The following is a 14,255-nucleotide window of genomic DNA, read 5'->3' as shown; positions in this document are numbered from 1 at the left end:
GAAACTCCTCTGAAGTCAATGCATTTACACCAGTGTAAAACACAAGCAAATGAGAGCAGAATTAAGCCCTGGAACCCCATCCACACTTGAGTCATTTAAAATAAGTGTCATCTCATACCTTTAAACACTATCAATTCTGGCCTGACTAGCACCCTGTGTGTTGTCGTCAGAAGAGTTACCTTTTGCTTTCATTGCAGATGCAGAGAGCTTCTCTGCTTCAGGTTTCATAGTAGGAGGCTTATTGTGAACAAGTTTCCACCATCCTGGTTCTCCAAATTCCTGTGCCCCCGAGCGGAAAAATAAGGGGCTCCCTACAGAAAGACAGCCGGCAACAGTGCTCCACCAAGTTGACGTCTTCTTTCTAAATCAAGAGAGAAAAAAATGAGGGACACTAAGAACACTTTAGTTGGACTTTCTTCTTCTTTACCGAAGAAACCTTAGTGAACGCTACTGCCATTTACTCCGCTGTGATGGTTCACGTGGCCTCCGGACTTGAAGCGCTTCAGCAATGCTGCTCTTTCTAAAGTCTTCCATGGGTGATTTCAAGCTGGAATATGGGGCTCCAAGTTCCAAGACTCAACTTTAATAACTAGATTCTGCTTTGAAAAGTGATTCCATTTTAATACCAATTCTGCTGAGTTTTACAAGTAAAAAGAAAGGGGTTTCCTAGCTTGGAGTTCTGGTCAGGCGTTCACATCACCAACCATCAAGGAGCTACAAGTTCAGTCTTACTCAACAGTCCTACTGATGATACAAGGGCCTGAACAGAATCCAGCTCACTCTTCAGCAGCTGTGCTAATTCAACAGTGCTAAAACGAATGAAAACTTGGTCTGCTGTTCAAGTCAGCAGCCAGGACTCAGGCTACATGGGCGAGGAGGCGAGAGAGAGGGAGAGACCTACTGAGTAAGAATGTGTCTTTTTACATCTTTCCCCTAATTTACACTCCTGACAAACCTGCTTTTGAGTTCTGCAAATGTAGCAAATGGCCACCTTGTCTGCTTATACACTTGAAAAAGGCAGCAGGGGCATGTGGCTTGAGGGCACAGTGAGAACCCATGGCGGGCTGTGGGTGGGGAAGGCAGGTGCAGCATGAAGGATGGCTGCACAATGATGCTTTGAGGAAAACAGTGGGGAGGCTCTCTCTCAACCCTGCCCTCACCCCTCTCTGCTCCTGATGAATGTGCCACTTCCAGATGCAACGGCAGCCAACTCCACCGGGTTCTGAAGCGGCGCTCACCTGGGAGCTGGGCAAGGGGGAAGAAGGGAGACGTGGTGGGGGCAAAGAACAGGGAGGAGGAAGGAGTGTAACTTCCCCTTCTTTTGCTTTGCTTCCATTATTTGCTATTAGCACGAATGGCATTTTTAAACTGCTTTTGTTTCCTCACGTGTGCAGTGTGTGCCTGGGCCTACCCATTTGGGCTTCAGGCATTGTCACGTCCTTGGTTCCCCCTTCTTTCCCTGTGAAACCAACCTCAACTTGTGAGCACTGTCTCACTAACTCCCTTCTGGGGAGGAGCGGCATGAGAAACACAAAGGTCACACCCCCACAGATCTTCCACCCAGCCTTTCTAGCTGGCTCCCACCTTTGATACAGGGCACTTAGTCCCATTCATACTACAGCTCTTCTCCTCAGGCTCACAGCCCGTTGCAGCCCTCCAAGCTGTGGCTTCTCCCCCAGCAGCAGCCCACTCCTGCAAATCCCCAGGGAAGGTTTGTTCCTCAACAGGCTCTTGTTCCCTGCAGGTCTCGCTCAGGCATTCTGCCTGGGAGCACGGAAGGGTTGTTAGCAACTTGCCTCTTCCCGCAGACTCTCTGATCTCTCTCTGTGAGCGCTTTCAGCAGGCAGAGGGTGTTTGTAGGCTGCCACGGGGAAAGCCAGACATTTAAGGGAGAGCAGAGTTCAGCTTCACCCGTGACTAGATTCAAAGGAAGCAGCTGCACCACCAAGTTCTGGGACAACATGCAAGGCAAAAGACATTTTGCAAGAGGCTAGTCAGGTGTCTCTCTTCCAGGCAAGTAGAACTATCCTCCATTCTCTCATAGGGGAGCGTGCATGGAGGACAGAAAGCAGTTTGCTGGATGTAACAAGGAAATGACTGTGTGGAACGGGTTCCAGAAAGAGTAGCACTCAGAGAGGTGGCAGATATCTTCTATCATGAGCCTGCTATCTCCAAGTGAGCCAGTGCTAAAACCTCTGGAAGCAGAGCCTGATGGGACATCTGCCTCATTTGCATCCTGTTTTACGGGTACCGTTAGTGGTGATGGTCAGGGTAACACAGAAACCGGGTACCTGTGTTTTAAACAGAAACAATAAATCAAAGCAATACATTCTGATTAGGCAAAAAGGCCTGATACTCCAACATGCCAATCCAAACTAGAATTTCAGATATTTGTTTTTTTCTCCTCTGTGTCGCCACTGGCATGTGTGTGTCCCTTTCCATCAGAGTCAGAACAAATTCAGTGAGTTGCTGGGTGCATTTAGAAAACACATCCATGGTCTATGTGCCTAATAGTGCCAAGCTATTTTACTGAGAGAAAAGGGTTATCAGCTTTGAACAGGATCTTTTATTCTGTTAGCTTCTAATTAAATCAATCAGAAATAGAACGATCCCTGCTGCCGAAGAAAAATCTTATACTGACTCTCCTTATAATAGACATTGGAAAGTCTCACACAGTATAAGCAACCTTTGGTGTGCATCCCTGTAATTTGTTAGGTCAGCCCAGAGCAGTTAAAAATATAGTCAGCCGCTTTCGTTTAACCTCTGAGTTTATAACTAAATATATACTATGAAAAATACCACAGCAGCACAATGTTTTGTACTGGACAGTAAACAAGAGATTTCATTAAGGAAAGACCCCAAAACAAGATGAAATAGGAAAGGTGTTTATTTCTCTGTGGGTTCTGATCTCACATCCATTTTGTGTCAGCTTAATTCTATTCCTTTTCATGGCATTCTCCCTTATTTACACCTGCATAAATGAGAGTTCAGAGGCAATTAACGGAGATTTTAGTGTTATCATTTTGGAGGATTATACTGTAAGGAAGCTGGGAAATTCCCCCAAAAGTACAAGGCTCTGTATCCAGTTCTGTACAACGCTAACTCTCTTTCACTGAATAACAGTTTTTTTCCCCTGAGCAAATCCCTCCATATCTCCTATTTGAGCTTTGAAGGTCAAACCCTCCACTTTTTTCTTTCTTGTCAGCCCTGCATTGAATAAGAAAGAAATCTCTAAATAATCTAAGATTCCTATTTCCCCAACTGAGCAACAAAATTTCTTCCCTCTCTGATCTTTATTCGGAGTTTCAGGGAAATATTGGCTTTACCTGTTCCCTAATAGGAAATTCCAGTGTTTCTCAATAAAAGCACAAATATCTTCTTTCCATCTGAAGTATCCTTGGCGGCCAGTTCCTTCCAATGACAGGTTGTACATCGCCAGCATGACAACCTGAAGCACAGAAGGGAAGGATTCAAATGACCCATTACCATTTTGTCTGTTGGGAAAACATCCCCTCCACTCTTTTACTTAATGATTGTTTCTAACTGATTGCCAACCACACAGCTAATCTACGTACCCCATGATCTTGTTATTTTTTCTTGTCCTTTCTTCCTTCCTATTGCTTATCATACTCACTTGCTTTACTCACCCAGGGACTGTCTCATGCCAGGGGAATTCTCAGCTATCTGGTGATGTTGTTTTACAGACCTTTTGCACAGCTTGAGTGGCATAAAGGAGCTATGTCAAGGTTGAGGATTCAGATCAATGTATCTAGGAACAGGTCGTCTTTTTTCTCCAGAAAAGATGGGTAGCAAATGCTCCAGTTTGCTAATCTTGTAGAAACTTGCACAAGGAAAGACTCTTCGGGTGTTTTTATTTGCTTACTGTCTACTTTCCACTTAGAATCCAGTAAAAGCAGAGCAATCCGTAATTGTGGTATCTCATGAATTCCTTTGTTTTTGCTTTGTCTTTTTTGAACACAGTCCAGTTTAGAGTCCATTTACATACATCACAAACAAACTCAATTGACTAGCTAAATGACTAAATTAAAGCACAGTTCTGGAAATCAGTCTTGTTTGTGACTAAATGTAAAAGGACAAACTGTCAATTACACTGAACCATTTCAGCCTGGAATACAAATAGCAATGGTGCAGATGGGTTTGGAGCTCCTGCTGTCAATTCCTATGGAGACTGCCTCCTACAGAGACTCATTTTCTTCTTTCTTAGGGTGCTCAAACCTACGCTGGCAGGAGATAGTCTGCTAACCAAGTACTGTGGGTACTGCGGGTTTCTGCACTTTGCTCCCACTAATGCTAATGGGAGAATACACTCTTGAGGTTTTTACCTCAAATCCTCTTAATGTTTGATAACTGCTGCTCTAGAAGTTTACAAACCGAACTCAGGGTCATTGTAGAAACAGGTAGGTGGGACCGTATTCCACCAATGAAAACAAACAGGTTCCTTCTCACCTTAAGATCTAGGAATAGACATGTCTGGGTTTTTTCATATGCCAAATAAGCTGATTCTGCCACTTCCCAACACCAGACTTAGCTATCCCAAGAGGCACTGCTTCTTATCTAAACTGTCTCTGAGAAAGTGCACTTGGTCTTCTCGTCCTTCTTCCTTGTTATCTCTTCCCTTTGTCACTCTTCTTCCTTCAGTCTAGAAACCGATGTAGTCTAATGTGGTAGCATTTAGAGGACCAAACGCTCTGGATTGGTCAAGCTGAACTCAGTGCATGTTTGGAGTAGGAGTGGTGAACACCCACAAATCCTAGGATTGCCTGACACCAGCCCAAACCCTAGCATAAATTCAGCTGTCAGGCTGCTCTATCTTCCACCTGATGCTACATCCCTACAGGCTCTTCTGGATCCAAGGACTGCTGAGGATAATGGGGGTGTCAAGATGCCCTGGCTACAGCCCCTTTCACCAGACTATATGCCCATGCTGGTTGCAAAAAGAGGGTAACATAGAAGTCACTACAGAAGCTCTACGCCACCCAAGAGAAGACAAATCCTCAAGATGCTGGGTCTGCCAGCTGTGAGTCTGCTTACTGCCTGCTGGAGCAGCATAAAGCTGATCTAGTACTCTGGAGCATCAAGTATTATTACTAATGTCATTTAGAATAGGGGTTGACAACCTACGGCACTGAGTTGAGCGGGACAATTATCTGCTCTGCCTTACATACCACTTTCCTGTGAATACACTACAGAATTATGTTTGCCTTTTTTTTGTTAACAATTGCATCACATTGTTGGTTTATATCTATTTGAGATTCACTACAACCCTCAGATTCTTTTCAGCAGTATTACCACCTGCCCAGTTATTCCCCATTCATAGAATCACAGAACTGGAAGGGACCCTGAGAAGTCATCAAGTCCAGTCCTCTGCCCTCATGGCAGAACCAAGCACCATCTAGATCATCCCTGACAGGTGTCTGTCTAACCTGCTCTTAAAAATCTCCAAGGATGGAGATTCTACAATTTCCCTAGGCCATTTACATGCTTAACCACCCTGGCAGTTAGGAAGTTTTTTCTGATATCGAACCTAAACCTCCCTTTCTGCTATTTAAGCCCATTGCTTCTTGTCCTATCCTCAGAGGTTAAGAAGAATATTTTTTCACACTCCTCCTTGTAACAAACTTTTAGGTAAAGCTGTTATGTCCCCTCTCAGTCTTCTTTTCCAGAATAAACCCAATTCTTTCAATCTTTTCTAATAGCTCATGTTTTCTAGACCTTTTATCATTTATGTTGCTCTTCTATAGATTTTCTCCAATTAGCTAAGTTTACCTCATTTTGTGTTCCTTAGCTTTTCCGGTTTTGTCCCCACATGCTTTTGCTATTATTTTGTACTCATCCTTTATTTGTCCATGTTTCCATTTTTTGTAGAATTATGTTTTGATTTTCAGGCCATTAAAGACCTCCTGAGGCAGCCACGTCAGCCTATTACTAGTCTTTCTATCATTCCTTCACAACAGGATATTTGCTGTTGTCATGTTAATATTGTCTCTGAGAAACTATTAGCTCTCCTGAATTCCTTTTTCCCTTAGAACTTTCTTTCCATGAGAGAACTTGTTCTCTGAGTTTGTTACAGTCTGGTTTTTAAAATCCATTGCCCTTACTCTTCTGCTCTCATGTCTTCCTTTCCTCAGAATCATGAAGACTAATATTTCATGATCACTTTCAGTCAAACTGCCTTCCACCAGCAGATTTGCAACCAACTCCTCCCTGTTAGTTAAAATCAAATTTAAAATGGCTTCCACTGGTTATTCCCTCCACTATCTGAAACAAGTTGTTCACACAATATTGCAAGAATGTACTGGACATTTTGTATTTTACTATATTACTTTTCCAACAATGCCTATATGTCAAAAAACTGTTAAGTGCACAACAGTTAAATCACATTCTCTTTCCTATTTGAAACTTGCATTCAGTTGTACTGAGCAACGCAGAGCTTTGATGAAAAATGGGGAATTTGGCTTTTTCAACATGTTAAGACAATCTTTTCAAATTACTCACAAAAGGCCCACTTCCTGATATAGCAATCCACAAAAAATTCACAGGTAAATTTCTTCACCACTTGTGACTGAACCTACATTTTTAGGTGTATGTACATTGTATACACAGCAACTTTTGAAGGTCTTGTTGGTTTTATGCCTGCGTGAATGTTTTTACTTACTTGCTGCCAGGTTAGTCTTAGCCGTTCAAACTGCTCCTTCCCATCTTCTGAGCAATCAGAGCAAGTAAACCTGAAAAAGTTATCGCCCTTGAGGTAGCTGAGCTGTTCTCTCAGCTGACCTAAAACAAACAAGCAAAAGGGATATGCCTCAGTCCTTTTATAGGAAAAATGGAGCAAAGTAAATTTGGATTCAGCACTGTGTTTATCTGCTGGATGAAAGATCAGCAATCCTGATAATTCCATAACAAGAACAGAAATTCAGTATGGTGCTTAATTTACAGTTGCAGAAGTCAACAAGGGATAATGGGAAAAAATCCCACACATTTAAGATGGGCTTTTCTACCCAATTCATGAATATATGTAAAAAGCCAAAATTTCAATACATGGAGTGTTATTGGAGCCATGTCAGTCCCAGGATATTAGCGAGACCAGGTGGATAAAGATATTAACTTTTATTGGACCAACTTCTGTTGCAGAAAAAGACAAGCTTACAGGCTAGACCAGTGGTCCCCAACCTTTAGAGGCTCCCGGGGGTGGGGCCACTCACGCGCCGGGCGCCCGGGGGGTAGGGCCGCGCGTCCTGGGGCACACCAGGAGCGGGGATGCCCTTGCACCCAGCGCCGGCATGTGCCCCAGGGCCGGGGCCGCCAGAGTGCCTTGTGCCGTGGACCCGGGGCCAGCGCCGCCGCCCGAGCCGCGTGCCTGGGGCCGGCACCGGTGCCGCGGGCACCGCGTTGGGGACCACTGGGCTAGACAGAGCTCTTCTTCTGGTCTGGGAAAGGGACTGACACTGACACACTCAGTACCTTTCTCAGACTTTACCTGAAACACTTAGTTTACATTGTGCATTTGACAGCACTTTGTGTCTAGTCCTGTGTGATGATCCACAAGACATTTTGTTTACCGTTGCCCATGTGCAGAGCTGCCAGATTCCACTAGTTTCAGTCCAGATAGGTTTTTTTTCCTACCAATATTACTAAACCGTCACACACATAAAGCAAGTTCATGTGAAACGAGGTGCCTGCTGATTGCACACAGCATTGACTGGGAGAGCCGTGTGCTCCTTCTGCATCCAATCAGACTGCTGCTATGGTTCAATCGGCACACCCCACAAATTATAGGTTCACAAGCGCAATGAGAAAAACTACCCTATTCCAGAAAACTGTCTTGGTTCTGACAATCTTGTGCCCCACGGAGATGAAGGAGGGACAATCATGCAGTCACTCACTAGCCTAGGTTGCCCATTGCTAGTCTAGTCACTTTCACTGATCGCTGTAGTGAGCACTTTCCCATGTCTGGGTATTTCAAACAGCAACAGAAGACAGAAAAAAATTGCTTTTAAACATAAAAAAGTTATCATCAACCCACAGACACTGGCAAAAAGATTCAGGATCAAGGGGGTAAGTCTACACTACAAAGTTAATTCGAACTAACAGACGTTAGTTCGAATTAACTTTGATAGGCGCTACACAGGCAAACCGCTAGTTTGAACTTAATTCGAACTAGCAGAGCGCTTAATTCGAACTAGGTAAACCTCATTCTATGAGGACTAAGCCTAGTTCGAATTAAATAGTTCGAATTAAGGGCTGTGTAGCCACTTAATTCGAACTAGTGGGAGGCTAGCCCTCCCCAGCTTTCCCTGGTGGCCACTCTGGGCACCACCAAGGAAACTCTTCTGCCCCCCTCCCGGCCCCGGAGCCCTTAAAGGGGCAAGGGCTGGCTACGGTGCCCGTGCCAGGTGCAAGCCTGCCAGCACCCAGCCAGCAGACCCTGCACCTGGCAGGGCACGAACCAGCCACCTGCTGCCACCCAGCCCTCCGCCTCTTCCCGGGACCAGGCTGGCGGCTCCGGGGAGTCTGCCCGGGTCTGCAAGAGGCGGGCGCCCGCCTGGTCTAGTGCAGACATCGTGGACCTCATCCACAACCTCTGCACTAGGCACAGGAAAGTGGCCGTCTAGGGCAGGGTAACTTCCAGCCTGGCCACCCAGGAGCAGGTTTGCATGAAAATCAAGGTGGTCCACTGAGACCCCCGACCCTGAGCTTAGAACGGCCGTACCGGGTCAGACCAAAGGTCCATCTAGCCCAGTAACCTGTCTGCCGACAGCGGCCAACACCAGCTATCCTGGAGGGGATGGACCGAAGACAATGACCAAGCCATTTGTCTCGTGCCATCCCTCTCCAGCCTTCCACAAACAGAGGCCAGGGACACCATTTCTGCCCCCTGGCTAATACCACTCCATGGACCCAACCTCCATGAATTTATCTAACTTCTCTTTAAACTCTGTTCCAGTTGTAGCCTTCACAGCCTCCTGCAGCAAGGAGTCCACAGGTTGACTATTTGCTTTGTGAAGAAGAACTTTCTGTTATTAGTTTGAAGCCTGCTACCCATTCATTTCATTTGGTGTCCTTTAGTCCTTATATTATGGGAACTAATGAAGAACTTTTCTTTATGCACCCTCTCCACACCACTCATGCTTTTATAGACCTCTATCATATCCCCCCTCAGTTTCCTCTTTTCTATGCTGAGAAGTCCCATTCTCTTTAGCCTCTCTTCATATGGGACCTGTTCCAAACCCCTGATCATTTTAGTTGCCCTCCCCTCTCCCACCCTCTCTCTTCCCCTCTCCCACCTCCTTTTCCCAATCTCCCTGAGTTTTGTTCAATAAAGAGAGTTTCTATTTTTGAACACACGTGTCCTTTATTTTGTACATCAGGAAGGGGGGCTAGGGAGGGGTAAGTGGAAGGAGGTGAGGGAGGAATGGGGTACGAGCCCCCGATGGGGAGGACTCTGCAGGCTCCTCGGCGTGGAAGCTCTCCTGAAGCCCCTTGATTGACCCCCCCCTCTGGATGGCAGCCTGCGGCAAGTGCAGCCGGGCTGATGGCCAAGTGCTGTGATGTGCTGAGTGTGGGCACTCATGGCACTCCAAGCCAGGACCGCTTTGCAAGCGGGGAACCCCTGAGAACTGTCTGTCCGGGGTGGGGGTCGGGTCCCTTTAAGCACAGCCCTCAGCTAGCCTGAGACAGCAGCTCCACACTCTAAGTCCTAATCTGATGCCCTGCCGGCACTGCTTCCGGCCAGCCTTAACCCCGGTTCAGGGTCCACTCAGTGTGGACATGCTAGTTCGAATTAGCAAAACGCTAATTCTAACTAGTTTTTAAGTCTAGATGCGCTAATTCGAATTAGCTTAGTTGTGTAGACATACCCAGGTGTAGTACCTAATCAGACTAGACTTCAAGTTGACTGTGTCCCTTTAACTTCTTCCTACTGAAATTCTGGCTCCAGTAAAGCCAAATGAAAAAATTCTGGATGACTTCACTGGAAAAAAGATTTCACACTACAGCTTTTGGCAAACTGATCAGCTGAACTGACAAGTATTGACCAAGCTAGAAGAGATCAGTATTTCCTGCCATAAAATGAGCAGTGCTCAGCTAGATCTTGGTACTGAGAAAGGAAAAACTACGGTACTAGGATATGAAGAATGCTAAAAGAGTTTATGTAATGTTAAATGGAGTCACTGGAAAAATAACTTCAGTGTTTGTAACAGAGCTACTGCTACAGGTTAAAACTCTCTTAACCAGGATTCTCTGGTCCAGCAACATCCATGGTCCAGCATGGATGTTGCAGGTAGGTATGTAATCAACTAGTTGACTATCCAATAAGCATATGCTTAGCGGCAGCAAGGGCAGGGGGATGCGAGCAGGAGCCGATGCTGGGAGGAGCTGGCTTAAAAGCCGGTTCCTCCCCAGCACTATCTCCATGGCAGGAGGGGCGGGGAGAGGGGAGAGATGACGACGACGACACGATGACAGCGGGGAACTGGCAGCACTTCCGCCTTTGGAATGTAGCAAGAGCAGGGCTCTTGATGCACTTCAAAAGCAGAAGCACCACGGGGCCAGCGGGGGACTCAAGCAGTCTCTGGCTGGCCCTGTGCTCCCTGCTCTGGAAATGTACAAGAGCCCAGGGGGTTCTATTAAATTCCTGCAAATTCCATCGACTATTCAATTTGTTGATTAATCTAAATTTGACATCCCTAGTTGCAGGACCTGAGAGTCCTGGTGGAGGGCCAGCACTAAGGATCCCTGTGGGGCAAGCAGGGCAGTGGGCTGCCTGCAGGTAGCTGATGGGGGGGGGGGGGCTGCCCAAAGCGTGGTAGTGGGGCTGCCCAACAGAGTTGGGAGACCTGGCAGGTGACTGCCCAGTGGGGCTGGGAGCCCGGCGCACACATGGCTGCTCAATCACACAACACGCAGGGCTGCTCACGGAGCCCTGGTGTGGCGCACGTGGCTGCCCGGACCCCAGCCCAGCGCTAGGTGGCCCGGTGGAGCCCCGGCAGCAATGGTTGCCCAGCAAGTTGGCAGGGCAGCAGGGCCAGCAGAAGGTGGGGAGCTAGGAGGCTAGCGGCCAGGCCGGGGGGCCAGTGGCAGGGGTCCAAAATTGACCTCCTTAGGTCTGGCAAAATCTCTCATCTGGGACCGGTCAGGTCCCAAAGGTGCTGGACCAGGGAAGTCCAACCTGAACTGGCTTTATATTGTCCTGTGAATACTAATCTTAAATTCAGGATACCATGGAACCATTCTTATATACAGAAGACTAAAATCTATTTACTCAGCCCACTGAAATGGCAAACCAATCAGGAAAATAAGAATAGTTCTTATGTAGCACCTTTCCTTACAAAGGAACTGGCATTATCCCTGTTTTACAGATTGGGAAACGTAGGGTATGTCTACACTACAGCGCTAATTCGAACTAACTTAGTTTGAATTAGTTAATTCAGACTAAAAAACTAGTTCGAATTAGCGTTTTGCTAATTCGAACTAGCATGTCCACATTAAGTGGACCCTGAACCGGGGTTAAGGATGGCCGGAAGCAGTGCCGGCAGGGCATCAGATGAGGACTTAGAGCGTGGATCTGCTGCCTCAGGCTAGCCGAGGGCTGTGCTTAAAGCAGGCATGTCCAAAGTCCGGCCCGTGTTCCGGTTTAATACGGCCCCCCAGGTAATTTGGCAATATCTATCTTTTATGGCCCCCAACGAATCCATATGTATTGAGATGAATACATTGTAAAATCTCAGTTAATGTCAGTTAGTCTAAATCAGTTATAAATATATTTGGACACAACATGTATACTTGGTGTTATGTTCCTGTTCATATTTTTTGAACTTAAAAGTTGACAGACAACCTTTATTACCAATAATATGTAATGTACTTTACAATGTTCCTGACATATATTTCAGCTTCTTGGATTTTTTTTTCATCTGGCCTTCAGATATGAAAGGCAGAGTGATTTAACACCTGTTTAGATTTGTCATCCATGTGACGAAATGAAAAGTATGCTGTTTGCAATAAACTTTGCATAAAATAGTTAATTTGCATTTAATTTTAATGGTTCAAAGAATGTCAGGCAAAATGACATGACAGGTCGGCCCTCACGCATGTTCACTTCATCAAATCTGGCCCTCTTTGAAAAAACTTTGGACACCCCTGGCTTAAAGGGACCCGACCCCCACCCCGGACAGACAGTTCTCAGGGGTGCCCCGCTTGCAAAGCAGTCCTGTCTTGGAGTGCCCTGAGTGCCCACACTGGGCACATCACAGCACTCGGCCATCAGACCGGCTGCACTTGCCGCAGGCTGCCATCTGGGGAGAGGGGGCAATTGGAGGGCTGCAGGAGAGCTTCCACCCCCAGAAGCCCACAGAGCCAGCCCAGTCCTCCCCATTGGGGGCTCGTACCCCATTCCTCCCTCACCTCCTTCCACTTAACCTTCCCTAGCCCCCTTCCTGATGTACAAAATAAAGAAAACGTGTGGTCAAATATAGAATCTCTCTTTATTGAACAAAACTCGGGGAGACTGGGAAAAGGAGGTGGGAGAGGGGAAGAGAGAGGGTGGGAGAGGGGAGGGCAACTACAATGATTAGAGGTTTAGAAGAGGTCCCATATGAAGAGAGGCTAAAGAGACTGGGACTTTTCAGCTTAGAAAAGAGGAGACTGAGGGGGGATAGGATAGAGGTCTATAAAAGCATGAGTGGGGTGGAAAGGGTGCATCAAGAAAAGTTCTTCATTAGTTCCCATAAAGAAGGACTAGAGGACACCAAAGGAAAGGAATGGGTAGCAGGCTTCAAACTAGTAACAGAAAGTTGTTCTTCACAAAGCAAAGAGTCAACCTGTGGAACTCCTTGCTGCAGGAGGCTGTGAAGGCTAGAACTAGAACAGAGTTTAAAGAGAAGTGAGATCAAGTCATGGAGGTTGGGTCCATGGAGTGCTATTAGCCAGGGGGTAGGAGTGGTGTCCCTGCCCAAAGTTTGTGGAAGGCTGGAGAGGGATGGCACGAGACAAATGGCTTGGTCACTGTCTTCGGTCCATCCCCTGCAGGGTCCCTAGGGTTGGCCGCTGTCGGCAGACAGGCTACTGGGCTAGATGGACCTTTGGTCTGACCCAGGACGGCCATTGTAAGCTCAGGACTCAGGGTCGGGGGGTCTCTGTGGACCACCTTGATTTTCATGCACACCTGCTCCTGGGTGGCCAGGCTGGCAGCTCTCCTGCCCTAGACGGCCACTTTCCTGTGCCTAGTGCGGAGGTCGTGGACGAGGTCCACGATGTCCGCACTAGACCAGGCGGGTGCCCGCCTCTTGCGGTCCCGGGCAAGCTCCCGGGAGCCGCCAGCCTGGTCCCGGGAAGAGGCGGAGGGCTGGGGGGCATCGGGTGGCTGGCTTGAGCCGTGCCAGGTGCAGGGTCTGCTAGCTGGGTGCTGGCAGGCTTGTACCTGGCACGGGCACCATAGCCAGCCCGTGCCCCTTTAAGGGGTCCGGGGCCGGGAGGGAGGCATACGAGTTTCCCTGGTGTTGGCCAGAGTGGCCACCAGGGAAAGCTAGGGAGGGCTAGCCTCCCACTAGTTCGAATTAAGGGGCTACACACCCCTTAATTCGAACTAGTAAGTTCGAACTAGGCTTAGTCCTCGTAAAATGAGGTTTACCTAGTTCGAACTAAGCGCTCCGCTAGTTCGAATTAAGTTCGAACTAGCAGAGCGCGAGTGTAGCGCCTATCAAAGTTAATTCGAACTAACGTCCGTTAGTTCGAATTAACTTTGTAGTGTAGACATACCCTGAGAGATTGAAAGGGGAACTGACAGACACAGGCACAGCAGACCAGTGGCAGAGCTGGGAATATAATCTAGGTCTCCTGATCCCTAGTCTGGTGCTCTATCTACTACACATCACTGCCTCCCATATGTTCAGGAAAATAATATGTTTTTTTTCTCTGAGGAAAAGAACAAATAAACCCATAAAACGCAAGAGATGGAGATAACAGAGGAAATCTTGACTCTTACTTGCTGGTATCCACTTCTGACACTTCTCACAGTAATAGGACATCTCCTCCATCCAGGATGCATCCCCCTCATCACTGTTCAAGGAGTCCCCACTCTGATCGTGGGATAAATCCACTGAAGCCTGATCCTCAGACTCAACAATCAGGAGAGTCTCTCCTTCCACCTCACCCTCCTCCAGCCCTTCTGAAGTTGATGTCCTTGTAGCTTCGTCATCGTGCCGACTCATCAGTCCACTCATGTGAACGTTATTATCCAT

The 14,255-nt window shown here is 47.1% G+C and overlaps 1 protein-coding gene across 2 annotated transcripts in view; it reads right to left on the bottom strand.

The window, feature by feature from the left end:
- The window catches only part of KAT14 (lysine acetyltransferase 14), a 27,076-nt gene extending 12,821 nt beyond the window's left edge, over positions 1–14,255 (bottom strand). For both annotated transcript variants that reach the window (XM_006118564.4, XM_075925757.2), the window contains exons 1-4: positions 14,000–14,255; positions 6,677–6,795; positions 3,327–3,448; positions 180–361 (exon numbers count right to left, since the gene is read on the bottom strand). In XM_006118564.4, coding sequence (XP_006118626.2) covers positions 180–361; positions 3,327–3,448; positions 6,677–6,795; positions 14,000–14,255 — 679 coding nt within the window. The remainder of the gene's footprint in view (positions 1–179; positions 362–3,326; positions 3,449–6,676; positions 6,796–13,999) is intronic.

This window comes from Pelodiscus sinensis, chromosome 3, assembly GCF_052426305.1.
Source record: "Pelodiscus sinensis isolate ZL-2025 chromosome 3, ASM5242630v1, whole genome shotgun sequence".
NCBI lineage: Eukaryota > Metazoa > Chordata > Testudines > Trionychidae > Pelodiscus > Pelodiscus sinensis.
This window is presented reverse-complemented; position numbering and strand designations above follow the sequence as displayed.